The sequence below is a fragment of the Paramormyrops kingsleyae genome, chromosome 18 (assembly GCF_048594095.1).
Source record: "Paramormyrops kingsleyae isolate MSU_618 chromosome 18, PKINGS_0.4, whole genome shotgun sequence".
Taxonomy (NCBI): domain Eukaryota; kingdom Metazoa; phylum Chordata; class Actinopteri; order Osteoglossiformes; family Mormyridae; genus Paramormyrops; species Paramormyrops kingsleyae.
Window position 1 is genome coordinate 13,321,008 of NC_132814.1, and position 26,707 is coordinate 13,347,714.

Below are 26,707 nucleotides of genomic sequence, written 5' to 3' on the forward strand. Positions count from 1 at the left end.
ACCTGGCAGTCAAAGAAAGGATATTGCTGGTGTTGCTGTGTGGCCCCTTTCCACTCTTCTGTGCAAGGTCAAGCTGTGGTCTCCTACCCGTCAAGCCAAGTGTTTGTCTCTAACACAATGAGCATGATCAACTGTTGGACTTCTTTCATTCCTATCCAAATATAGGGTTTACCTTCAGGAGGCAAGACCAGACTTGGCAACAAAAGGCCTCAAACAGCAATATCAAAGAAGAGAAATGAAACACAAACAAGCTTAAACGTCGTGCTGCAGAGTCTTGAATAACCTAATGGGATATAGGGATGGAAGCATTACTTAAAATCAAAGGGTTTTTTCGGCAATGGAAGTCAAAAAAGTTCCTTCATCCACTAGTCAGCATTGCTAAAATTCATGATGAATTCAACAAAGTTAACAGGCAACCTCAAAGGGCATCTAACTTTTCTGCTGTCTGAGGTGTTTAACTGCCACAGTTTTAAAACACAAGAATGCTGAAAGGCATTAATACGTCAATAATGTTTTATTGAGCACTCATTCTCAAAAACAGAGGTACGGCAGTGCAGAATACTCAAAGCTGTCTGTACGTCAACATGCGGAAGACCCAGCAAGTCTCAAAAATTACAGTTCCAGTATCCCTATCCAGGTTGGGGGAAGGGAAGGAAAGACAAATAGAGAGCCAAACAAGGAAACAAACATACAGTACTTAAAAACATAAACAGCCGCACGTGGTAGAATATAAAACCTGTAAGCATTACGGATTCAGTTCATTGATGAGACGACATCATTCAGAGAGATGACAGGGAGAGTTAGAACAAGGATGAAGCAACATTAATCCTATCAAGAATATACACATTCTGGCTTTAGACTGATAGCACCTGAAGTTGAAGATCATGCAGAAGTAGCTTTTCATATGTGGTTCCCACCCACTTTCGATGAACACAAAGTCTGGGGAGCCTTTCTAACATCTGCAGGCCAGACTTCACTGGTTTCTCATATTCATCACAAATACGCATGGAATCGCATATATAGGCGATTCTAAATATTTTCACTATCAAAGTAATTCTTCTGCGTCCAGACTTTTGAACCGAATGATGAGGTTCGAAAGACTCAAACTTTATTGCGTTGATGAAAGGTTTTCATCGAGTCCGCGGCTGTTTTTTTTTTTGTGCACTGGCACAGCACGAGGCGCCTGCCGCGGCCACGGCTCCTTGCAGGTTACGAGGTTCCTCATGCAGCCCCCAGGTCCATAACGTCTCACTGCCTGGGCTTGCGGTGGCGACGGACCAGTCTCGTTTTCCTCTTGACGATAGCTGGAGCGGAAGAAGGGCAGGATCATTAGTTTAATTTTTATTGACTCCCACGGGGAAATTCTCTTTTCTCTTGTTCTCTATGACACACATGTAAGGAGAGAGAGAGCTTGGCAGCCAAGGGCAGCCACCTGCAGTGGCGCCCAGGGAGCTGGGGGTTACGGGCCTTGGGAGACCCAGGGAGCTGGGGGTTACGGGCCTTGGGGGAGCCAGGGAGCTGGGGGTTAAGGGCCTTGGGAGACCCAGGGAGCTGGGGGTTACGGGCCTTGGGGGAGCCAGGGAGCTGGGGGTTAAGGGCCTTGGGGGACTCCGGGAGCTGAGGGTTAAGGGCCTTGGGGGAGCCAGGGAGCTGGGGGCTCAAGGACCCGCAGACATGACTATTCTGCCAAGGCTGGTCTTTAGCTGGCAACCTTCCAAACACAGACACAGAGGCTCAGCCCGCTGAGCCACACACTGACAGAAGCTCTCCTTTATTAAAATTTGTCTATCAAAATGCTTTTCTCTTCCGCCATGGCTGGAAGCACTGCTACCCTGTGTAAGAGTAACTTAAGCTGTGGGTAAGCACTATACTTATTATTATTCATATTTAAACCTTTGGAACAAGGTTGTGTCATGTAGTCAACTTTCGGGGGGGGGGGGGGGGAGGGAGGCATGACTTTAATTATAATATATATTGAGGGACATAGTGAGCACATCTGAATACTAGGGAGGAATGTGTCCCTCCTCAATATATATTACAATTACGGCCTTGCTTTGGAACACAACCTTCCAAAATCAATGTAATTAAAAAGTCCGTGATGTGAATGTTTAAAAATTATGATTGTTTTTTTTTTACCAGCAGGTCTTCTAGCAACAATTTGCTTCCCTACTCCACCCTCTGTAATGGAAGGAGACAAAAACATCAGAGAAATACATTAGGCTACAATAAACAGAGAGCAGCTCCAAATGCCAAGTCAATGTAGCATCAACGGATATGTCAGTGCAGTTATATGTCAATCAGTGCAGTTATATGTCAGTGCGGTTATATGTCAGTGCAGTTATATGTCAGTGCAGTTATTTGAACAAGATTATTTTTTTTTGCTTTTTTTCAGGTAATTCAGAAAGGTCAACACCAGGGTGGGGTAACAATAGGATTTAGGCCCCCCACCTTGGATGATTTTGGTGATTTTTTCTGATTCTGCGTCAAACAGCTCAGGACTGGTGATCTTAGAGAAGTCTGGCCCTGTAGTATAAAAGATTAACATTTATTTGACACACTTTTGTACAACGCAATGTACAAATGAGGATCGGTGTACTGGGTAAACCTGGGTCCCAGGAGCGTTTGGGGTTAAGGGCCTCGCTCAAGGGTCCAGCGAAGACATCACTCTACCAGCCACAAGGTTTGAACCAGTAACTGAGTTCTGATTATGGGTATAGAACTGTACCCACATCTCACAGAGCCACACATCGCGCCCGCTCACTCATAGGGTATCAATGCTGTCCGCCATGAATGCCACTCCTCACCGCCGGGTTCAGAATTCGAATCATACCTTTGATGATGTGAGGATCTCCACGAATCACGGTGGTATGTGTGGTGATCCCCGTTTCACCTTCAAAAGTCCAGCAACAACCACAGTTAGTGCATTTAGCGAGCAGAAAGGGAAACACAGGCGTTCACGAAGCCTTTCTATAGTGCAGAAAGGGGAACACAGGCGTTCACGAAGCCTTTCTATAGTGCAGAAAGGGGAACACAGGCGTTCACGAAGCCTTTCTATAGTGCAGAAAGGGGAACACAGGCGTTCACGAAGCCTTTCTATAGTGCAGAAAGGGGAACACAGGCGTTCACGAAGCCTTTCTATAGTGCAGAAAGGGGAACACAGGCGTTCACGAAGCCTTTCTATAGTGCAGAAAGGGGAACACAGGCGTTCACGAAGCCTTTCTATAGTGCTTCTTTGCCAGTCACTGTTCCCAGCAGGGTGTGATTCAATGGCCTTCAAGCCATGAAGGAGAAGCTCCATGTTCAGTGAGTCAGAGGAAGGAGCCGCCAGAACCAAAGTGTGACCTAACAGCCTCTGAAGCCATTAAACACTCATGGGCTCATGCTTCATATTTTAAAGAGCTTGTCAGCAGTGCAGCTCGTAGCGTCAGAGGCTCCATTTATTACAATTGTTTTGGCACCTGAACTACTGTCTGCTTCTATTTAAAAAAAAAAAACAATTGCAAATCTGCAAAACATTAAAATAATAAATCTTATATAAGATGAATCTTTTTAATGTTAGCCAATTTAATTAAATTATAATACAAATAAATAAGAAATCACATTATTTTTTTGTCCAAGATTAGAATCTTACATTTTGATATTATGTAAATTTTAAATGAATAACTATGCATTTTAAACTAACGGCAAGTCATTTAAATTTGCATTTCATCATGTCTCCTGCCTCCACTGTGCCTTATTTCGAGTCAGCATCGAGAAAGCGGCTTCCCTCTCATAACCTTTAGAATATCTGCCTTTTTATTAGCTTTCACTCACTGGAAGGAATGCTACAGCTGAACTGTAATTCAGTACTAACAAACACTGGCTGTTCCATTGTTAAAGACAGAATGTGCCCCCCTTATCAATTGTTTCCATAGTTACTCATGCACGTCGTAACAGCCCAATGCTGTTAATATCATTTGCATACATCGTTTTGTACGCAAATTGGATGCAGTCGGCCAAGGCTTCCATAACGTAATGGTGCTGAAATGCATATAGGAGCACAGAACCGCATGGAGTATCAGAATTTCTGATTTCCATAGATAAATTCTTCTTTGAAATATAAACAAATAAATAATACATGCACATGACAGCATGAAAAGATCTAGAATTGTAGCTCTATGAGTTTCCATGGGTACATGCAATGTAGCAAAGCACCTAGGTACCATTTAAGCTAACTATCTATTCAGTTCTCTGGTCATTGCTTGGAAAGGGGCTTGTTAATTTAAGGGCAACACCTGGGGGCTTTGCAGACCGTGAGTCGATGCAAATTGCCCAATGCCATGCCAGCATGTTGTCACCTACTGACCTCCCTCTGTGATTCGCTTGATCTCTTCCTCCCCCAGTATGTGCACATTGCTGCGGATGGGCGTCTTACCATCGGACGTCTCTAATGGAATGACATGGCAGAGATAAGGCAGGTACTGACCTTTCCGGAGGGGAAAAGATAAGAGGCTGTCTGGTGCAGCTGTCACCTTTATCGAGCACCCTTCAAAGATATGTGTGTGTGTTTGTGTGTGTGTGAGAGGAAACTCAATTTTATAAAAATCGGTGACTGCAATCACAAAACTAAAAATGTCAAAAGCCTTGTATTTTGTGTGGTCATTTATGGTTAAGGTTAGGGCTGGGAAGGGTCACTGTTGAGATTAGGGTTTTTCCCATTGAAATTAATGGACAGTTCCCCATAAAGATATGAATACAATCTTGTGTGTGTGTGTGTGTCTATGTGTGTGCAAGGGCGTAACTTTGGCTGGAACATTGGGGGGGTTGAGGTCTCCACCCCCCCATCCCCCCCGTAATTTACGCCCGTGTGTGTGTACGAGAGAGAGACTATGCTTCATCCAGTCATACTGATTGAGAGGAAAACACTCTTTAGTGTAAACAATTAAGAAAAGAAAAAAAAAGCTGTACCTAAACATAAGGAATAAATTTTAATTTAGCAAAGCGCTAATTATCTCTTATCGAGCAAAAAATTCATTTCTGTCCTTTAACTGAACCACAGAGAGAAAAAAATGTAATGTGAAGCGTTTTAAATTTATGTATGAATATGTTGATATATACAATGGGTTGATTTGACCTTTGACCACAGCCCCTGTCACTCTCTGGTCCCTTCTGGTTCACTCATGCTCCAGAACAATTCACCACTCTTAGAACCCCGCATGCGCAAAAGAGAATAAATTGAAAAAGAATAAAAGATTCATCATGTTAACGATATTGTTTCAGTATTATTTCATTCCTGATGTAAATGTATTTCAAGTACTCAGAATGAATAACGCTATAAATAATGCGCTAGATATTTCCAAGACATTATACGTTATAACTAAATGAATATCCAGAATGCTTCAGATTTTAAAAGTGATAATCAATTATCTAGGCAGGACTTTGACAAATAATCGTAGATAATTGCTGATATCAATAAAACTGTCATCTGCATTTTTGTTGTGTGAATTTATAGGATTTGTGTAGGACTTTGAGACCTGAGAGCGGCAGGACTGAGATAGGCAGGGCCTGAGAGCGGCAGGGCCTGAGATTGGCAGGGCCTGAGAGCGGCAGGGCCTGAGATTGGCAGGGCCTGAGAGCGGCAGGACTGAGATAGGCAGGGCCTGAGAGCGGCAGGGCCTGAGATTGGCAGGGCCTGAGAGCGGCAGGACTGAGATTGGCAGGGCCTGAGAGCGGCAGGGCCTGAGATTGGCAGGGCCTGAGAGTGGCAGGGCCTGTGAATGGTGTTGAGAGTCTGCAGCTGTATGTTATTGACTGTTTTAGTATGCTGCATGCAGCTATGGGAGATTTTTGTTTTTCGTACTGTCTTCAGGAAGCAGTTCCACCTGGATATGCCAAAAAAAACCAAACATCTAACTGAGAGTGCTTGCTGACTTCAGCTCACCTGTGTGTATTTCTGCCAGCCGTCAGAATTCCTACGTGAATAACCAATATTATTATTTTTTACATCAACTGTCACTGACCTTCTTGCCAAATCTTGATTTCTCCATCCACGTCAAGCTCACCACCGGAGCTGATCACATACGGAGACCCTGGAAATAGGAGAGACAATAGCGAAGGTGACAGAACTGGGCAGTTTCTCCTTTTCATATGTATGTCTGTTCTCATAGGGACCTTACAAATCAGTTGTATTTACAAACAATACTTTATGCTCACTTTATTGAAATTCTAAATATACCTTCAGTAACTTTTATGATTTTCTTGATTGGTTCACTTTTCATAACCCTGATAGGCTCAGTGAGAAAGGGATCATGTTTGATGATCTTGGTAATCTCAGTGATAGTTGGCTCACCTTCAATGATCGTGGTGACTGGAAAAGTAAGGAAAGAATAAGGGAGAAAAAATATTAAACACATAAACAGCCAAATAACAACACAGTCAATGAGAATACAAAGACATGCTTTTCACAATTTGCAGCTGTTTCTTCTTAAGACACCGTCTCTTTAATCAATGACAAATATGTAATCATTCATACAACTGCAATATGTTGCATCAATCAGGGTCAAAGTTTACAGTGAATAGAGTGTCCATTCTTGTAGACCAAAGCAGGTGCAAGGCAGGCTTGGGACAAAGTAACTCAAACTCTCTCCAAATGGACAGAAAGGAGTTCTGGCAAAACATTTACATTCTTATGAGTGAACAGGCTAGATTTCAAACAAAGACTCCAACTACAGATATGCATATATTTCTTATGTATCATGGGGGGAAAGTAAGCCAGCATATGAGAATATTTCCATCATTTTAAAAGATAAAGATGTTAAAGATGTTTTACAACATGGCACAGACTCAGTCATGCATTTCCTTGTGACACTGAGTTTCTCTTTATCTTTTTCCATGTTCAGAATTCACATTTGCTCCCTCTTTTTGAGTGATAATGCTCTTTCCTTCTATGCTGTCAAATGATGATGATGTCATATTCTCAAACTGGACAATGCCATCTGTTATCTACTCATCATAAACCATAGATCAAACCAAACATTAATATATTTGAATAAATAAACATTGCAAAAGTAGCGAACTGGCACATAATAGTCTGCTGTCCCTGAAAGAACTATTTATTATTTTCAAGGCTTCAGCCTCAGACATATTGCCAGTTTTTAACCCCAGAAAACCCCACCGCCCATTAAGTGGGTAATGCACTTCTAACGTCTGTCTGAAATCGCATGGCTAGTCATGCCAACCCAGTCGATATCCGCTTCACACACACACAGTTGTAATCCGCACATTGATGTCCTACGTGATTAAATGAATGAAATGCACCCTTTGATTTTGCCATTGTTACATACAGTTTACTAGCTTACTTCACAACCTGCCTTTCGAATTCCTGAATTGCTTTTAGTTTGACGCAGAAATGTAATATGACCAAACTAAGTTTGGGTGATACAATGTTTCTCCTAGCATGTATTCACCATGCTCCTCATAAACAGGTACAGCAATACATTATAATAATTGAATTTGGGTTTGGTGTTTCAGTCCTTTACCTGTTTTGTTTATGATTATGTCTTGTCCTGTGATTTGCTGGGTGGTCACCGTTTTCCTAATCGTCTCTAAGGTACAGAGAAGTGCACTGCGTTAACTCCATTATGACAGAACTAGTCGCTGGGAACATTGCAGTGGACTTACTGATGAAGGTGAGGGGAATCTCATGGTATGTGTATCCAGCCACGTACTGTGTGTGGAGAGAAAGTGCACTGGGTTAGCACTGCATTATTACCCTTGGGTTGAAAACAAATGGCGTGTAAAGGCTGGGTCTTTGGTACCTTAATCTGGAGGTACTTGATGAGTCTTTTCAGGAGCAGTAGTAAGTCCTCTCGCCCAACTGGTAAGTCTGTCATGTGGGAAAAGGGGCAGTGGGTTCCCTTTTAGACACCCACCCTACGTGTTACCAAGGCTCAAAAGCATGGCAAAGATCCAGAGGTAGTAAGATACTCGGCTTAAGCGAGGCAGCTGCCCCAACTTGACGCACTCTTGGAAACGTAGCCAACAATGTGAAAGCTGTTGCCAAACTGAGCAACGTCAGCCTTAAGCCTCTGTTACAAGAGAGACAGTTGACTGACTTACCTGCAGGGTAGAGTAGGGTCTTCACGATGTGGATCACACCATTGGACGCCATGAGGTCATTGTCAGGTACATTGATTGAATTGACCAGGATGCTGTTATTAACCTGGATGACAGGACATGACAGTCGGTGACATAATAATCCAGTCAACTGTTTTTCATAACTCTATTTTCCCATTTAGGGTCACAGGGGTCCCAGGCCAGCTAGGATTGGAGCCTTGCTCATCATGGGGAACACATAGGCATCATAGGGAACACATAGGCACTTTCTAATTTTGTAGGGGCAGAAATTCAGCTGAAGGCCATATTTAAGTTACAACAGGCTTGATTGCTATAGTATGAGGGAAATGATTATATCTAGCACTTTTATCATCAAACTGACAACCTGCACTGCCAGATGGGTTTGCTATTATGATTGACTGTCCTTAAAAAAAACCATGAAATCTGCTGGCTGTGGTTACCAGAGGCAAAGATTCCATACTGACGTACAGAAGTAAGGCATGATGGGGAATTACAGAATGCATTTGTTTCAGTCCATTGCAAAACAATAACATTGTGTTATTCATGGAATGTTCTTGGGAACAGACCTGGGATACAGTCAAGAGGTCATTTCTATGCCCCTGTGTTGAGTGCTCATTCAAGCTTGTCTGCTTGAAAGGTTGATAGGAAAAAAGCTCTTGTCATGTTAAGAACCATTTAGGACTGATATTAAAATCCACATACTGTAGAGCTTCTCTCTAGTAACTGATCCCCCCAGTTAACAGTGAGGAGTCCTTTTCAGAGGTGTGCATTTCTTGCCAGAAACCATATTTTTACAGTTTCCTACACTGGTTTATGAGTTTTTACAATGGTTGGTCTTCACTCCTGCCAAATCGATACAGAAATCCCACACTGCTCTTTGGTTCAGTGATTTAGTTGTGGACTTAGGTATATAATGTGATAAGGGAATTGAACTGAGGTGTGAATTTAAGTAGATATTGATTTAATGCCCACCCAGAGAATCATAAAAAATGTAGATCAAAGTCTGGTTTTCCTATTATATTACCTGGAAAAATATTAATCAATAAAATACGAAGACCCTGCTTTGTTATTTGCAAAAACAAATCCTCAGCTGGATATAAAAGAAGTTCTGCAGGATCTCACTTTATTGCAAATCCACACATCTCTTTGCATCTTGAAATTAGATGAACTGTTTTTCCTCTTGACTTCTATTAACAGGCTCATTATTTATCTCAGTAAAATCTCATTGATATCTCTGTTGTTTTCCCTAATTCAGCTCAGTTCTAAGCTATGAAAATTATGTTTTTTTTTTTACCGACAACACTTGGAGGTTCTTGCCCTGGATAGTCTTCAGTAGGTTGGTGACGCCCCTCTCCAGACCACCATTGATGAATGTACCATTACTGAAGTGGTAGAGCAGGATGGTCCTCAGGACATTGTGGTCACCTGATTGAAATCGAGGGGTGTTAAGCATATAACAATGAAATCTATCAAAACTTGGAATAGTCTGTGATTTTTATCTGGAAAAAAAAAGGAGGGGCAATGGAAAATGGAATTGATGGTCGAAAGAAAAACACACAAGGAAAGAAAATGGATGAACATACTGCTGAGCAGAGCAAAGTCCTCCTTGGTCAAGCCATCGAAGGCGTCGTCTGTTGGGGCAAACACGGTGTAGCCTCCATCTTGATGGAGAAGTTCGATTAGACCGGCAGTTTCCATCAGGGACAGGAAAATCCTACAAACAAGCAGCGTCACCAGGGAATTCACAGGTGTCACGTAGACATAGCCGATGAAATAACCTACAATGGGAGCCATACATCTAACCCTAACCCTAACATGAAGAGTTGTACATACATATAAATCCTATGGATAGTGTTGAACATTTCAGGCCCAGAAGCTACAAATGCAGACCAAGATTTTGCTTCTGTCAACCAGTTGACCATAAAGAGAAACGGTCAGAGAGTATTCAACTGATTGGTAGAAACAAAATCTTGGGTCTGGATTTGTACCTTCTGGACATGAAATGTCCAACACTGCCATGGAAAAAACTGAAATTTAAGGACTGGGCTGAATGACATATCCTCACTTGAAGCGTCCATCGTTGAGCAGGGTCTCATAGATGTTGATCTTGGCTGGCTTGATCAGAGTTGCCATTAGATGAAGGGCCCCGTTACTCCCTTCCTTACTGCCTCTCACCATACAGGCATTCTCAATGCAAACAGACTGTGGAGAGCAGGCTGGGTGTCACATATTACTACAGTCACATAAAAGATGTACTGGCTTCAAGTGTCAATTAAGCTCAAGAAAACATTGCGCTGCTTCAGTGAGTCGTCAGCTCAGTATTATTATTACTATTGTAATGTATGTATCATTGTTCTAATTTACCTACAAACTCTACTTAAACACAGGCTTAGGGAAAGAATGTCATTGGTAACCTGGAGCCTTACAGCATCTTCATTAGCATGAGAAGACTCTCAGTGTAAGCCTGTCTACCCGCTGATTGAGGAGGAAGGAAGAGCAACTCACTGTTCTGTAGATGAACACCCGCAAGAACTTGCCCCCAAGTGTCTCCAGAAGCTGGCCATTGTATAGCTGACTCAGGGTAACCTTCTTCTTCAGGATGTGGTTCTCCAGAATGACCTTCAGGAGGCGCTGGTCCATGGTCATCACCTCATCTGAGATGTGAGATGGCACAGGCAGGTCACAGTCATGCTGCAGCAATAGGTCGTCAAACAACAAATTTTAGTTCAGTTTCAGTTGACACGTGTGGTACCAAAATTTCACTGGGAATTTGTCCTACATCTCTTTCCGACCAATCAGTTATTATTTATTAGCATAGTAATAACTAACCTGATGTTTCTTAATACAATAAAAAATAGCAGTTCTTCAAAATCTTAGGAATAATTATTTCTTGTCACAATGATAAAAGCTAGTTGTTCATCATCACTCTCTAAAAAGCCAACCCTAAAAAGGACCAGTAAAATGTTAAGCATCCAAACAAATATGACAAGCAAGGAAACCAATGACAATAGCTGATTGGTTTCTGAAGTGGAGGTTTATGGGAATTTGTTATGATTTTTTTACAATTTGAAAAGAGAAATTAAGGGTTTTTTTTACCTTAGCTACCTCACCCTGCAGCCCTGAGTGAATCTGCACGATCCCAGAATGATTTGTTTAGCTCAAATGCTCTCAGTCTGAGAACTGGGGAAAAGCCCGAAATGTCTTAAGATCCTAGCGATGCTTCCGGCGTGTGATGCATAGGGCCTCAGACAGGATGCTAGACAGATTTGCTAGACACAGTTTTCACAGGCCTCCACGCCCCATCACCAGGATAGAGTATCTGACAGTTTTTCGGGACAGATGGCTGATGAATGTTTGTCTTGGCAGCTCTAGACCTCTAAAAAATAACAGGCAGACCGATAGGATAATTACTGCCGTTACTGTTGTTAATCTGTCATACTGGGTTTATGATTCTCATTGCATACTTGTTCCAATTGGAGTTTTTATTAGCATGGATTATTATAGCAATAAGCAGTTATCCACATCAAACACTCCAAATCATACTCATGAGCTGCTTTTGGGCACACAACCTTCATACCGCATGCTGACCTACAGCTAATTCAATTTGTTGAGTTTTTTTAATGAATTTTATGAGGAAAAGAGCTATTTATTGCTTTCCCTCCAGCATAGTTCCTGTAAGTGTTGCAAGCTGTTTCCGGACATGGAGCTCACCAGTGAAGACCCCATTGAGAGGGGCCAGGGCTGTGTATTCCACATCCGGCTTCATGGCTGCTGCAAGGCCCGTCTGAGAGACCAAATCGCCGAAGACGCTCTGGGATTGACCAATCAGCTCTATCACCAGCTTAGCTAAAAATGCCAGAAAGACAACCTCATGGCATAACTACTCCCCTCCCAAAGTCCGTGGCGACTTACCATGCTAATAAGCATCTCATATATTCTTTGTCTCATTTTCAGTTATATATTTACATTATAGCAACAGATATGAAGGAACTAGCTCAATATTTTAATGAAAGAGTTGCAGTTGACCCTTCTGCATTGCAACTTTCACCATTGCGGTTTCAATGTATCGCGGGGTTGGCTATTGGAATTAAATGAGAATTAAATTAAATTAAGTTAGGTAACTCATAAATGTATAAAAGACGAGTATGTGTACAGTGCTGGTTTGGAGGACGCTAAGCGTATTTACGGCAGCCTGTCACAGTGACGTCACAGTGATCTTTGCATTTCGTGTTTCTCATTTATTTTTGTGCTGTTTTGGTGCCCTAAGCTGTACTAAAATCCGAAACACTTTGTTTCCCTTGCCAAGGGGACAAAAAAATCTCTGCAATGTGGAAGGGTCGACTGTACAAGGTCAGCTTTAAATAATCATATGCTATCTGAAAGCTGGTTCTTCACAGAATGAAAGTGCTTAGCCATACTTGTGCCACAAAAACCATAGACACACTTTAGTCAGAGAATGAGACGTTCATCCTATTTAAAGGATTAATAGAGTGATTCAGTCATAGATTGTGCAGGAAGATAGAAGGATGAGGTGTAAGCAGGTGCTCGTGGGAGTTTTACTTACACAAAAATGTTTTGTAGGCAGAACGAAAAATGAAGGTCCAAGCAACTAGAGGAGGCAGGACCAAGACATCTGATTGGTTGTTCCTGCCTCCTCTTGCTGCTTGTACCCACCCCCTCTACAATCTGATTGGTTATCTCTCTGAACCAATCAATTTTTGTTCTGCCCTCAGAACATTTTTTTGTGTAAATAAACCCCCCATGAGCTGAGCAGGTGACTGTGGCTAACCTGAATCAGGCATGAGCACCTGATCAATCAGGTGGATGACACCGTTGGTGGTGACGATGTCCTTCTTCAGCACCATCTTTATACCGTTGACGGTCAGGCTCTCGCCATCACAGCCGATCTCGATGTTGTGACCCTCCATTGTCTCGTAGGAGGTGCCGAACATAATGGCTTCAGAACACTGCATTGTATCCAGAAGGTGGAATTTCATCAGCGCTGGGGGGATGAACAGAGCCACAAAGGGATGAGGGACATTCTCACACATGCCCACATTCTCACACTCTTGCACATTCACACGCGCCCATCCATAGTGACATAAGGCCATTAAAATGTATCTGCAAAAACAGATACAAATGAGCCACACATGCCGGCAAGCAGTACTGCTGACAGATCTAGTTCATATTAAAATGAAATGGAGAAAAAATAAAATCTGGGAAAATATTTGTGCCTCTAGCTGCTTGGTAACCTAGTTTATGCTACTGCACATACTTAGCTTAAGCAAAGTGGTGGTTTTAGCTGATAAACACTTATTGGGCAAAATGATATATATTTTTTCCTTATCTATAACCATACAGTCAACATATTCTTAGCTCAGGAGTACTAATCGAATCATGCTTGATAGGATAAAAGGAAAAAAAAAAAAAAACATTTCTTCTTTACAGGTTTAAACAGAAAGTCATTTACCATTTTGTTCCAAAAGCCATTTATGAAGGATTTAGTAAATATTTAAGCATCGAAAGACATGCATTTTAGAACACATGAATACTGGGCTTATGCAAATGTACATACATGGATACAGGGGTGTCGAGGAGCATGATTCAGGGGGCCCAGCACTTTATAGGGGCCCCAAACCTATAATTGTGGCAAAGTCTGCCAAGTGCCAACACAAACCAAGTGGGGTCAGGATTTCTAGCTACGCCCCTGTATGGAAACCACTGTGAATATCATAGGCAGGCAGCATGTTTTGCTAACCAGCTAGCTAGCTATGAGTTTCCGACTGCTTGTTAGCTACTGATTAAGTTTTTGAAATGTCTGTAGGGGGATGTTGGACCCCAGAAACCAAAAAAAAAAAGGCCCCTGGGGAGGGGTCTTGAAACCCACCTCTGCTCTGAGTGCGTGCAGTTTGCAGGCTGCCCCTCCGTCATACATATTTCCTTCTATAGTCGAAAAACATGCATTGGGCTACTTGGCATTTCTAAATTGCTTGCAGTATATAATTGTGTGCATGTGCCTTACAGTGCTTAGGCATCCTGTCCAGGATATACCCCTGTGCTGTACCCTGTGCTGTACCCTGTGCTGCCTTGATTAGGCTCTAGATGACGCCGAACGGCCTAAGTGGCTTCATCTTACAATCTTTTAATACTGTATCTAGGTGCTTCCTGTTGGACCAGCGATTGGCCTCAGCATTTCATAACTTTTGCTGCCGGCACCACGATGGTCAAACTGTTTGGCGTCCGTCTGAGAATTTGACAGCGGTCAGCGGCAGCCTTCCCAAACTTGGGAGTGTTGGCCTCTAAACCAAACAGCTGGGGCAAAGAGTCCAAGGTGACTGAGAAAATGCCTTTTCAATCCATGGCCTGTTCCCCTTCAAAAATACCAGTACTGCCAAGGTAGCAAGTTTCAGCCCCGGCTTCTTAGTTAATCTTGGAAGATGCATGTGAATCAAGTTCCACTTTACTCTACCATAGACATGTTTCTAGGTCCATCTAGCTTGAGCAGCACTTGCTTCTTCTTTGTTCAGTCTGAGAAGGAGAGGAATGCTGTCGAATTACCTTCTACAATGCTTTTGTTGTTCATGATCCTCGTCAGCGCGCCTCGGTCCAGCTTCTCAAAGGCTTTGTTAGTAGGAGCAAAGAGCGTAAAGTGTCCAGACTGACCCAATGTGTCCAACATTCCAGACGCTAATGCAACAGCCTGGAGAGAGGATGGAGTAGAGTCAGTTTGCACCCCCCCCTTGCTTAGCTACTCTTCCACATGACAGAGGGATAACAGTCACTAAAAATGTGTTGGCTGTGACTTTAATGAGGCCCTATTGTACTTACTCTCACTGTTCATAATTGTATTTTTGGGATCTACTAGAACAGATCTTCATGCTTCAATGTTCCAAATACACATTATTTGTCTCATACTGCACATGTCTATTCACTCTGTCTGAAATGCTGTGAGAGCTTTAAGCCCCACCCCCAATGAGCCCAGTGTGCTCTGATTGGTCAGCTTGCCCTACATGTTCCGACCCTATCTTGCAGTCTGTAGTCAGATCCTTGTAGGTAGGAAGCCAATAAGGATTGTATTACGAGGTGACTCGCATTGGTGTATACTTTGGGCCTTAAGACTTTGTAGACCATTTGCCTCTTCATTCTTAACTAAGGTACCTAGAACATTCCAAACATCATGCTGGTCTACAAATATAACATTTTACGTATATTCAGTGTGTTACCTTGCCTATGACACTTACACTCAGAGATAAGAGGTCATCATTGCCTTCGATGACCTCCTTGATGGTGTTGCTTACAGAGGAAATGACACGGTCAATGACATGCACCACCCCATTCGTGGCCACCTGATTGCCGTGGACAATCCTGGCACAGTTTATGGTTACAACCTGGAAGGAATTGGAGACAGAGACAAGGGTCATTGACCTTGTGTTGCACCTTTCTCGCATAATTAGAAATTATGATGTTAAGTTTGCATTTTGAATATGAGCACACACTGAGAGGCTTTCTGCACATTTTGACTGATACGCACCCCATTGGAATAGTGATTGACATGAAGACTCTGGCCGTTGTACGCTGATGAGATCTTCAGGCCATTCTTGAGGTCCTTGGTCAGGAGTCGGCCATTTGCCATGTGGTAACGGAGGGCGTTGTACAGCTCAATGTTTATGTTGCTCACCAGGGCGTTTCTTAAGTCCTGCCAACCAGGGCACATAAATTTAGTTTAAAACTGTCCATTACTGAGCTCAAATGAGAGCTGATAACAGATGAATGTCAGCCATCAGTGACTACACTACACTTTCTGATTCTTCAGTGACAGTGCAGAGAATACAACCCAAAGAAAATATTTATCTCCAGGAATGTGATAAGTGTGGTGGACAGACTGCCTGGGATTTGTTATGATGACGACAAAGATGAGGATTATTATCATCATCGTGAATGCAGCGTAATTTTCCGCTTTGGGAAACATCGTCCCTGTCCACAAACCAAAGTAAGCAGCATTCCTTAAAATTAACACAGTAGCACCACACTGCTTGACTCACAGGTTCTAGAAGGTCCCAGGCATCGTTGCTGGGGGCAAACATTGTATATGACCCTGGGCCCTCGATCTCCTCCTTCAGCTTGGAGATCTTTGCGTACTCCTGAGTGGTTGTGGCCTTCACAAGACCCAGAGTGCCGTAAACATGGTCAATGGGGACAGCTAGGGGGAGGGGAGATGGGCACCAGGTAAGGGTACAACTCGTATAGCACAAGTACAGCATTGTACTAATAATGCAAAGGTTGTAAGGTCAAATCCCAGAGAGCACACATAAATTGCAACCCCTCTCTCTACTGTAAGTTGCTTTGGATAGAAGCATCAATGAAATGTACTGCATAGCTTAAATAAATGTACAATTTACCATAAAAGATGTCAAGAAAAATTCCTCATTGTATAAACCCATTAAACCAAGTGGATGAAACTAGAAGCAATATTATACCATCAGCCTTTCTCCAGTAACCCTCTCAGAGCACTTTAAAGTGTCACTATGAGTTCCATGATATTCACCGTTCTTGAAGGTGACCTGTGTTTTAAGTCCCATGGATATAACCATTATGGTAACATATCTGTAATAATCATTGAACACATTTATGACACATTATAGTGCATTCATAAAGCATTATAAGCATGGCTATAAATATGTATAAAAAGGCATCACACATTATTGGGTTTATTATGCATTATAAATACTTTATGAAGCTCTCATCTATAATGCACTATATATACTTTCATAATGCAGTACAAAATCTTTAATCTTTATATTGACCATTATAATGCATTATGAAGGTATCTATAGTGCATTATTGATGAGAGCTCCATTGGAGCTTATGAAGTGTTATAAACCATACTATAACACCTTATGACTGTCAATAGAAGATGCTGTAATGCTTATTTTATTGACCATTATAATGGTTTATGAAGGCATCTTTAATGCATTATAGATGACAGCTTTAAGTAACGTGTTCCCACCATAAACACAGCTGGATCATTCACTGAAAAACATTAGGCCCTTTGTTCAAATGTCCTACAGGCGTGACCCCCTGCCCATGGGCTGCTCTTCACTTAGCCGAGCCTGAAATCGGTGTGCCAGGCTAACCTGTGCTCGAGAGGCAAATCTGTGGCAGGCGCTCGCTTAGCCTGCGAGTGACTGCTCTCTCTGCAGAGCCACTCACCGGCAGGGCATCCCTGTGCGCCCTCCATCGCCATGTAACCGGGGCAGCACTCGTACAGCACCGTCCTGGAACCGGAGCCCGAGACAAAGAAATAGGAGAAAGCAAGGGGAATGAGTGTTTAGTTGGGATGCAAAAATTTCACACCCGTCTGCTGCAGACTGCTGAGATTTCCCAAAAACTCACAACCAGAGACGCTGAAAAAAAAACACACTGCTGGATCATTTTCTGTTTTTGCTCCATTTGATTCAGTAATATTTTTTGCTTCTTATCTAGCCATGACTCGCAGCTCATGCTGCAGAGGGACCACGCTCGTGGGTCATGCAGGCGTGATCCAACATTCAGCAAAAACGATTCAATGTCCCAGCAGGAGGGGGCAGATTTGTGGGGACTAGCAGGATGATAAGTTTCGCAAACTACAGGACAAATTAATAAGGCATGCTGCCCCGAAATGACACACGGGTATGTGTCACCTCTTTTCCTAAGAGGGTGGGCTGGCATCAAGCACTGAAAATTAAAAACATGAAATGAAAAGTCGCGACGGACGATCAGCTGACGTGCACAGCTGCTATGTATCCTCAAAGGATCATTAAAGACTCTTGCAGAGTTGAAGACTGAAAGATGAAATCAAGGAGGAATAGAAAAAAAAAAGATTTCAAAGTATTTGGACGCGAGGTCTTAACATCCACTTGGCACATGATCAGTTCCAACCCTTGCAGGCCTGGCATGTCCCAGGCCTTCTGGGGAGGCTCACAGGACACGTGGCACCTCTGCTCGGGCAAATAAACAAGCTGCTCTTGCAACTACAGGACTATTGTTCTCCATGGGTCTCCTGTCAAGCTAATGACACAGAGCAGAGATTCCAGATGGACTTGGGTAAGCAAGCTTGGGATGCTCGCACACGCATGTGCACACACACGCACACGTGCCAGGGAGCATGGGCGATCATGCATGTGTACATAGTGCTGCTTCTGTCACCTAGTCTTTACCTGCAGGGTAATGCAGCAGAATGTCATTAGCTACAGTACATTCACGGCTGGATACCAGAATCTGGGCTACAGGCAGACATACACACAGCAGCTGTCCCGCATTACAAGCTTCTTCTTTTCTGCATCAAGTGAGCTTCCACTACGTCATATTACATTTGTTTCGTTTGCAGTGGCTTTTGTCCAAAGTGTCATATGAGCGAATATCAAACAGCAGAGTCAGCAAGTGGCCTTGAAGCAGTTAGTTGGGTTAAGGGGTTATCTCAACACCCACCAGTGAAACCATTCAGTCAGCCATGGGATTTTGACCTGGTGACCTTCCAATCACAGGCACACCATAACCCACACGCCCCCCCCCCCCCACCTCATTAAACTTCTGATTTTAGTGTGGTTCTCAAAACAGCAGAGATTGACAGGGTAAGACGGGACCTTCGGAAGAGTTTCTTAAACTGGAGCACCGGGAAGCATATGGGGCTAACTGGCCACCCAAGCAGCGAGTTGAAGTGCAGGGTACTGCACAGGCTTTGGCCTGCATTTAAAGGCACTCAGGAATCTTCTACAGCATTTTCGCAATGAGAAACAAAGCAAGTGAGAGGATGCCTTTTTTTAACAGCCCGGCCTTCATGCACTCATTGGGGATAAATCAGCATCGCCGTCTCCGCTTTGTCTTTAAGGGATGAATGTGTGAGGCGAAAAACAATCAGTATATATATTGCTTAGAAATTAAGCATCTGCTAAACAAACTACATAGTCTTACAAAAAAAATAAATACTGAAAAGATTTTAGAACACTGCAAACTCAAATGACCAGGCATCTGTAGAGACGCTTAGAGTAGGAGTATGGGGGATTGTGTTGGAAGTTGAAACCACATTGCACATCATTGTTTGACTTACACTGCCAGCTACCTTCTCAGATTGAGGGGGGGGGGGTGTCAGGGAGATTGTGGGCTTGGGGGTCAGCACAAGACACAATCGCTGTTGGCCATGTTTCCTTCCCAGTACAGGAACAATGCTTCCAGTATGGGAGGGAGACTGCCACTGGTGTGTAGGTTGTCAGTAGCTGGGGAGGGGAGGGGGGTCGTACTAAGACTGGCCAGAGTTCCAGAGGAAGGAAGCGTTGGCGTGAATCTGACAGTAGACCAAGCAGAGGATGGGTGGAGGGATGGAGTGACACTTTACCCTGGAGACTCGTTCAGCTTGAGCTCCATGTGTGGGTTACCTGAGGAGAGGGAGGGGTCGACAGCAGAAGGTGGGGAGGGTGGTGGGAGGCTGATCAGACATACTGGGAAGTAGAGACAAGAAGTTGCATGCCAGCAGCTGGCAGTGATGTGCAGTGGTAGAGGCTTAATGTGCCAGGGGCTGTTTCTGGGGGCCAAAAGGGGCACAGTTCACTTCAGCTGTTACTGTGCGTAAAAATCAAATAGAAAACAAAATCAAAAAAGCAGGGGAGCAGTGTGAGAAGGGGCATGACAATGGTTCACACACACACACACACACACGTACACACACACAGGTTTGTAATCATATCTTTGTGGGGACTTTCCATTCATTTCTATGAGGAAAACTCTAATCCCACCATGGCAACCTTAACCCCTACCAAGCCCTAACCTTAACCAAAGCAACCAAACAAAATACGAGACTTTTGGCATTTTTAGTTTTTTGATTGCATTCACAGATCTTTGTGGGGACCTGAAAAATGGTCCTCATAATGTCAAAATAACAGGTTTTTATCACAATGTGGGGGACATTTGGTCCCCACAATGTAATATAAATGGAATCCATGCACACACACATACAGTCCTGTACTCATATCTTTGATCTATCCAATCATTTCTATGAGAATGATTTTTAAATTGTTGGTGTTAAACTATGATATTATGTCTGTCAGAGTGTGTCAGCTTAGCCATTTCAAAACCTCTCTACTAGCACGCCTTGTTTGGCTACTGAATACTTCATTTAGTTAACAAGCTAAATTAATTAGGTGAACTGGTGGTGAAATTTAACTCAAACATGGGATGGCTGAGGTGCCGCTGAGACGAGGATTGGGAGCTGAAGCGATGTTCATCCAGCCATCCAGCACGGTCTCAGTGACTTTTTGGAGAATGGAAGAAATGAATTCTGTGCTATTGTTAATCTGCATATATCCTAATGTTAAATTATGCAATGTTAATTTTTCTTAAGAAATACACATACTAATTACCCAGATAAATATAAATATTTCCTTTGAGTACTTAAGATTTTTGCACAGTATTGTATAAATATACGAAGTGGAAGAGCTGGCCTTTGTAAACCAGCGAGCTGCTTCCCTCTCAGACGCTGGCTTCTGGAGGCACTACTGAGCATGTGCCAAGCAGGTGACCTCATCTGCTGTTTAATATTCACTGGTTATTGCGGCATCAGCACCATAATGGAAGGAACCACTAGCTTCCAGATGGTGGGGGGGACGCTACAATTTCCAGCAGTGGGGAAGGAACAACGAAGCCAGAGCGGACAATCTGGGCTCTCTGCCGCAATTAGGTCATACCCCACGGAGAAAACTCCAGTCCCTCTTCGATGTCAGGGCCAAAACCAGCTCTGTGCCATACAACACCCCAGCCAGAAGTATAAAAAATTCAATTAGCGCCCCCCCCCCCTCCCTTCTACAACCACAGCTCTCTTGTCTTCATGTTACTCTCCAGCGAGTTCTTGCCTGGCACCTTTCGATGTCCCTCTCCTACTCCTGCTGCATAATCACACATTTTCTCTCTCACTTTCTGGGCTCCAGGTCTGAGAGGAATAGGTTGCGGGTGGGTAGGGGCACTCGAGTGGGGGTGTCCCTGACATCCAGGGGCCGCCTGACGTGTCCAACTTTCTCTTCGCCAGAGCAAACACTGACTACTGCCTCAGGCGGCCTCCATGCAGTCTCCTAACTCTCTGTCATTCCTTCCTGGCATTTACCTGTGTAACAAGATCCTTGAAACCAAGTGCCGGTCTATTTAGCTCCAAATTCATGTCAAACAACACGCTTAAGGGTGCAACAGACCAATCCCTGAAGCACTAGCCTCTGGAGTTAAGGAACCGCAGCATGAAGACAGGCGAACAGAGCAGACAGCATGCCACTGACCACTTTGCCGAAGGCCTCATCTGACCTTTACCCATTGACCTTTCACACCAAGATCCCCCAGCGTACTGGGGACACTTACACAAGCGGAGACACTTACGCCTTCTTCCCACAGATTGAGCCCTGGTACCAGTTCCGGCAGGTGCTGAAATATTTCTTTTTGGTTCCCATTATCTGCTGGAGGGCACACATATTGGGTCTAAAAAAGAAGAGGAAGGGGGTGGCATTTTGGGGCCAGGATTACCAAGGTGATTACGGGTTTGATGGAAAGACGATCAGAGAGACACTGGCCTGAATGGGAAATAATATCTTTAAATTATGCCATTGAGTTTAATTCTAGTATGATGCCACCTTATGGTATTGCGGAACAATCTGGTAGTTTAATATGACTCATCAAACTCAGGGGGTGGAATCGCAATTGGAAATTATGGCCAGTGAGAAATATTCAAGAACATAGAATAAAAACATGTCTGTAACTAAATAAGTTTGTGACATTTTCATATCGCAAAGCCTTCTGATGTAATGTTTAAACTGAATGTTTTATTAAAATTAATAAGGATGTACACAAAACAGGTTAAACAAGTTACACAAAATATAATTAAATCAGCATCTTCACACAACGTTAAATAATCAGTTCTCAAATTGATTTCAGAATTATTAAAATGTTTCCCAGACCTAAAGCTATAAATTAAAAGTAAAGGTTTAAAGGAAAATGCATTTCTTAACCCAGATCATTAGGGTCAGAGTCCACCTTCAGTTCTCCAGGTTTTCTGGAACACAGTTTGACACGGAAACATCCTTCAAGGCGGTAGCATGCTATGCTTTCCTGCTCCATGTGCTCCTTACCCCTTCTCCTTTGCACGGATGCGGCTGTGGGTCACAATCTTGTCGTAAGCGGAGGACTCGACCCGGTCCAGGCCGGAGAGAGCCAGCAGCACCCAGAGAAAGGCAAAGACGAACTCCATCCTCACCCCAATAAGGAGGAAAAATGGGAACCGGCCTCCTTACACAAAGTTTATATACCACAAGTGTCCCATGGAAGTGGGAGGAGTGGTGTGTGTGTGTGTATTTGTGTGTGTAATCGGGGGAGGGGACCCCAGCCTGCTCCCTATACCACCTCCCCCTCCTTGAGGTCCAGGGAAAGCTCAGACACCCAGAGCTGAAATTTGCATGCCCCTATTCAACAGCTGATCTATCCTTTCTGCACGTGTACGCATCTTACGGATCTCAGCTTCCCAGGTAAGGCAGGCAGATTTCTCCCCCCGGGGATACCCAAATATGGGGCATGTGGGAAAAGAATCTGCAAACTAGTGCCTGGGGGCTAATTAGTTTGGAGATGCACATGTTGCTGTATGCCATGGCTTACTCTCCCCCAGGGAGGAAGAATGAATACAGTAACTCGCTTTCACAACCTCGGCCCCCAGTTTTGCTAGGGAACATGGTATAAGGCCACCACCATGAGAAAAAAAAACAGCTTGGTAATGGTTGATTTTGCATTAATTATCATTAGTATTTGAGGATTAGAGTTGACACAACTGTCGTACTCCCTCACAGTTTTTTTTCCATGAACATAGAAAATGTAACTTGTCGTCTAGAACTGAGAAAACGATCAGCCTACCAGCATATCCAGGACAGATGGAAGCATTTCAAAGAAACTATGTGGAGACATCATTCATTTGGCTACAAGGTGAGTCCTGTATGGGGCGAGTGCGTGTGTGTGTGTGTGTGTGTGTGGGGGGGGGGGGGGTCACTGTATGAGTTCTGATCCTCTGGATCACACTGTGTTACCAATCACTAAGTTTTGTGCTCCCTCTAGTGGTTGAATAAAAAACAAACATTGGGGGTGTTTGAACTTCAAGTATACAGCCCTATGGCCATACTCAATGCGCAGTTCCCTCTGGAACTTACAGTTCGTACTTTTGCAATTTTCAAGAAATTGGAGAAAAACGCCTTCGGAAGGTTTGGGACTCGTAAACCTGTAAGGACTGTCTTAAGGTCCTCAGGTTGGCCTTTTAATAAATCCATAGGGGTGGCAGGTCTGGGGAGGCTGAGCAGCTTGCTGGACTGGGACCCCCCCTTTCCCCCTGTAACTACGGGAGTTTTTAATGACATCCCCATTCTTATCTTCTGTTTTTTTCCCATTTCAATTTTACTGCTATACTATTCTCACTGTTGCCTACTGTTGCTTCTGCGAACATACCATGTTTGTTTTGTTTTGTTAAGCACTTCGGAGAATGACACTATATATAAAAATTCAAACTGCGATTATGCTCATTAATGTTCATTAATTGTGTGCTATTAGTGTTCATTTACGTAGCAACAGAGATTACAGAATAAATGGAAGTGGAGTGGTGATGAACAAGAACATTTCCTCATTTGGCGATAATTGGACTACTATCCAAGAGCTGCAAACAGATTCAAAATGAATATAATTAATAGCGAACATCTTCAAATTCTAATTCAGAGATCCTCAATATCTTCCTGGATTTTCTCTCTTCCTATTTTTTATCAATTTTTCAATGACACAGGTTTCTTTTCTTTTGCTGCCATATGTTCTTCCTGTACAGAAAATTACCTGTATGCAGCTCTACTTCCTATTCAGAACTGCAAATGTATAAGGCCCAACTTCCTGTACAGTACATGATCTATATACAGCATCTTCCTGTACAGAAAGACATGTGTATATGGTACCACTTCCTGTACACATCACATTTATATTGCATCACTTCCTGTGTACCACATGTTTTCACAGTTCAGATAATAGCTATTAAGTGATGGTGCACATCATCTCTGACACATCCAAACTATTCAGTTGCTGAGATGATCTAACTTTGTGCGTTTCCACAGTAGCTACAGAAATTGCTTTCTTCTTCTGGACCTCCAGCACTCAAGGGGGGAGAGCTGTCCTGGAAAGTCAATGAGAGGGTGGTCTACAAAGAAAAAAAACACTTTGTTCATGACCATTGTCAGAAACTAATTTCTAAGAAACTGATAAATGAGATCATATCCGCTCTATGTGATTTGTGACCCAAACTGCATAAGAAATACATCCAATATCTTTTGGAAGAGTCACAGAAAAATGTGGAAGTTCATCGTGGATGAAAAATAGTTGATGATGGAAATTTTTTGACTCAGAATAACAGAAGATGTGGCACCATTCTGGAAGGGACAACACGATTCTATCATTAAAAACGCCCCACCATACTTCCGTGAAAAGTTATTAAAGTTAGAAAGTTGTTTCGAGATACTAAGTCGAAATTTCGAGATAGTATGTCGAAATAACGAGATAACTAAGTTGAAATTTCGAGATACTATCTCGAAATAGCGAGATAACTAAGTTGAAATTTCGACTTAAATTTTATATTATTTTTTTCTCCAGTGGCGGAAACGGGCTTCCATACATAGCAAAGTAATTTCATGAACGTGAGGCACAAAATATAACCATACAAATTCAGACTGGCTACTTTTCTTTGTGAGTAGATCCATGCAAGATGCCTCAGTTGAACGTGAAGAGGCAAATCCTGGAGGTGGACAACAGAGAATCACCAGCAGAAGGATCTATGTCTACATTGCTCATGAAAAGTCCATCTAAAACCTCACTTCCCAAATCAGAAGGACACTTTAATTTTGAAATACGAAATAATTCTTGAAATATAAGAAATGCTCATTTTGAGCAAGAAACATTTTGAATTTTCTGCTCTCTCTGGCATGAGTTTGCTAGTCCATGATTCAGTGGAGTTGAAGGTTGTTCTTTGTTCCATAAGGAGGTAAATTCCGATTCCAACTGTCATCCGCTGCTTGTATTTGCTTACATATCCTGCAATTATGAACAATTAGTTGCAAGCTTGCTATGGTTCCCTTGAACAAAACCTCTCACAGTAGGCTCCTTAGACAACCCCCATCAGTGGGGCTACAGCCTTAAGGTTTGTGTTCATTCCCCAAACGTGGAACACATGCCATTTGAAACCCCTCAGAGCATCTGCAGTACATTAATCCTGCACAATTAAATGCCCGCTTAGTTTGTGAAAGCTAGGGTTTGATAAATTTGCGTAAACGATTTGAGAGCCAAGCCACTGCCAAAATGCTTTGGTGATTTGAGCATAGGGTGTTAATAATGCATGAAACCCATTGAAGGTTCCTCAAATCACAACAAACAAAAACAGCCAGGACTGATTGCGATTATATAAATTTTGAATTTCTCTTTTGTTTCATATACCCTGCCATGCATGGCTTTCGCAACTGTCTCTATCTGTGCCTAATTATCCGAAATTCATAACTCTACATTGTTCCAAGGCCCCCCCGTGAGCCTGATAGAATGTGCCCTTGCTTTTTTGACCAAACATCGGGAGGGGGGTGATCGTGGCACTGACGCCAAAAAGAAAATCGCAGTGTGCAACAGATGGCTTTTGCCTCAGAGAGTCCAAGACAGACACCATACCCTGTGGAGAAAGACAAATTGAAAATGTCCTCAGTCAGCAGGGGAAACATGGGTTACTGTGGAGGAAGACATGCTATTGATGCCATTCTTAAAATGTTTGCCAGCTATACCAGTGTTTCCCTCCCCGGTTCTGGGGAACCTTCAGGCAGTCTATATTTTAACTCCCTCCCAACCCCCAGCCACACAGTCCCCAAGGACCCCTTTGAGAAACAATGAACCATGCAACACACCCATGGTTGGACCCAACATTAGCCCTACAGACAGTCCAGTTCAGAGGCCCCTAGGCAAAGCCACGGAACTTCTGTCCTTAATTATGGACTCACAGGTGGGGGTATTTAAGTATGATACCCACAAGATTTTTTTTTTGAAAACTAACTTGGGCATTGATGGTGATGTGTCCGGTGGGTTGTCTGTTTAAAGCTCAAGTATATCTCTGAGAAACCTTCCCGCCCCTCCCCGGGGCTGGGGCACCACTTAGAACACCTTTAAGTACATTTGTTTTTCTCATGTGCTGCTCTTTCCCATCTTCGTGGAAAAAAAGCCCCAGAGTTTTGCTGGAAATGAGGAGACATATTCAACAGTGCGGAAAGCGGTGACAAATTTAAATGAATCCCTGATCTCAGAGCGACTCTTAACAGATCCCTGAATGGTAAGTACGCTCATTCCCACCTATTAACATATTTTTACATAACAAAATGTTAGCCGAAGGTAAAATGACAAAAAAAACCTGGTAGGTGGGAAGAAAATGTCCTCAGTCAGCAGGGGAAACATGGGTTACTGTGGAGGAAGACATGCTATTGATGCCATTCTTAAAATGTTTGCCAGCTATACCAGTGTTTCCCTCCCCGGTTCTGGGGAACCT

General features: G+C 43.1%; 1 protein-coding gene and 1 long non-coding RNA gene across 6 annotated transcripts; one reads left to right on the top strand and one right to left on the bottom strand.

The window, feature by feature from the left end:
- Nucleotides 1-499: 499 nt before the first annotated feature.
- Nucleotides 500-22,448, bottom strand: LOC111840458 (periostin). 4 transcript variants are annotated; one of them, XM_023805303.2, is made up of 24 exons: nucleotides 22,254-22,447; nucleotides 21,508-21,606; nucleotides 17,326-17,390; nucleotides 16,158-16,315; nucleotides 15,647-15,811; nucleotides 15,357-15,503; nucleotides 14,674-14,815; nucleotides 12,905-13,117; nucleotides 11,827-11,961; nucleotides 10,621-10,769; nucleotides 10,181-10,317; nucleotides 9,699-9,829; nucleotides 9,410-9,540; nucleotides 8,098-8,200; nucleotides 7,797-7,864; nucleotides 7,660-7,705; nucleotides 7,518-7,583; nucleotides 6,215-6,346; nucleotides 6,000-6,068; nucleotides 4,346-4,426; nucleotides 2,831-2,890; nucleotides 2,449-2,523; nucleotides 2,137-2,178; nucleotides 500-1,304 (listed from the first exon to the last, which is right to left on the bottom strand). In XM_023805303.2, the coding sequence occupies exons 1-24, from the start codon at nucleotides 22,370-22,372 to the stop codon at nucleotides 1,249-1,251; spliced, it is 2,589 nt and encodes an 862-aa protein (XP_023661071.2). In that variant the 5' UTR covers nucleotides 22,373-22,447; the 3' UTR covers nucleotides 500-1,248. The 4 variants fall into 4 exon arrangements, with proteins under 4 accessions (XP_023661071.2, XP_023661073.2, XP_023661074.2 ...); XM_023805305.2 differs by having other exon boundaries at nucleotides 6,329-6,346; nucleotides 22,254-22,446; XM_023805306.2 differs by lacking the exon at nucleotides 4,346-4,426 and having other exon boundaries at nucleotides 6,329-6,346; nucleotides 22,254-22,448.
- Nucleotides 22,449-22,522: 74 nt separating this feature from the next.
- LOC111840459 (uncharacterized) lies at nucleotides 22,523-26,439 on the top strand. 2 transcript variants are annotated; one of them, XR_011983514.1, is made up of 3 exons: nucleotides 22,523-22,646; nucleotides 23,003-23,094; nucleotides 26,387-26,439. It is a non-coding gene; the product is annotated as an uncharacterized lncRNA (long non-coding RNA). The 2 variants fall into 2 exon arrangements; XR_002837416.2 differs by lacking the exon at nucleotides 26,387-26,439 and adding an exon at nucleotides 24,888-24,947.
- The last annotated feature ends 268 nt before the right edge of the window (nucleotides 26,440-26,707 follow it).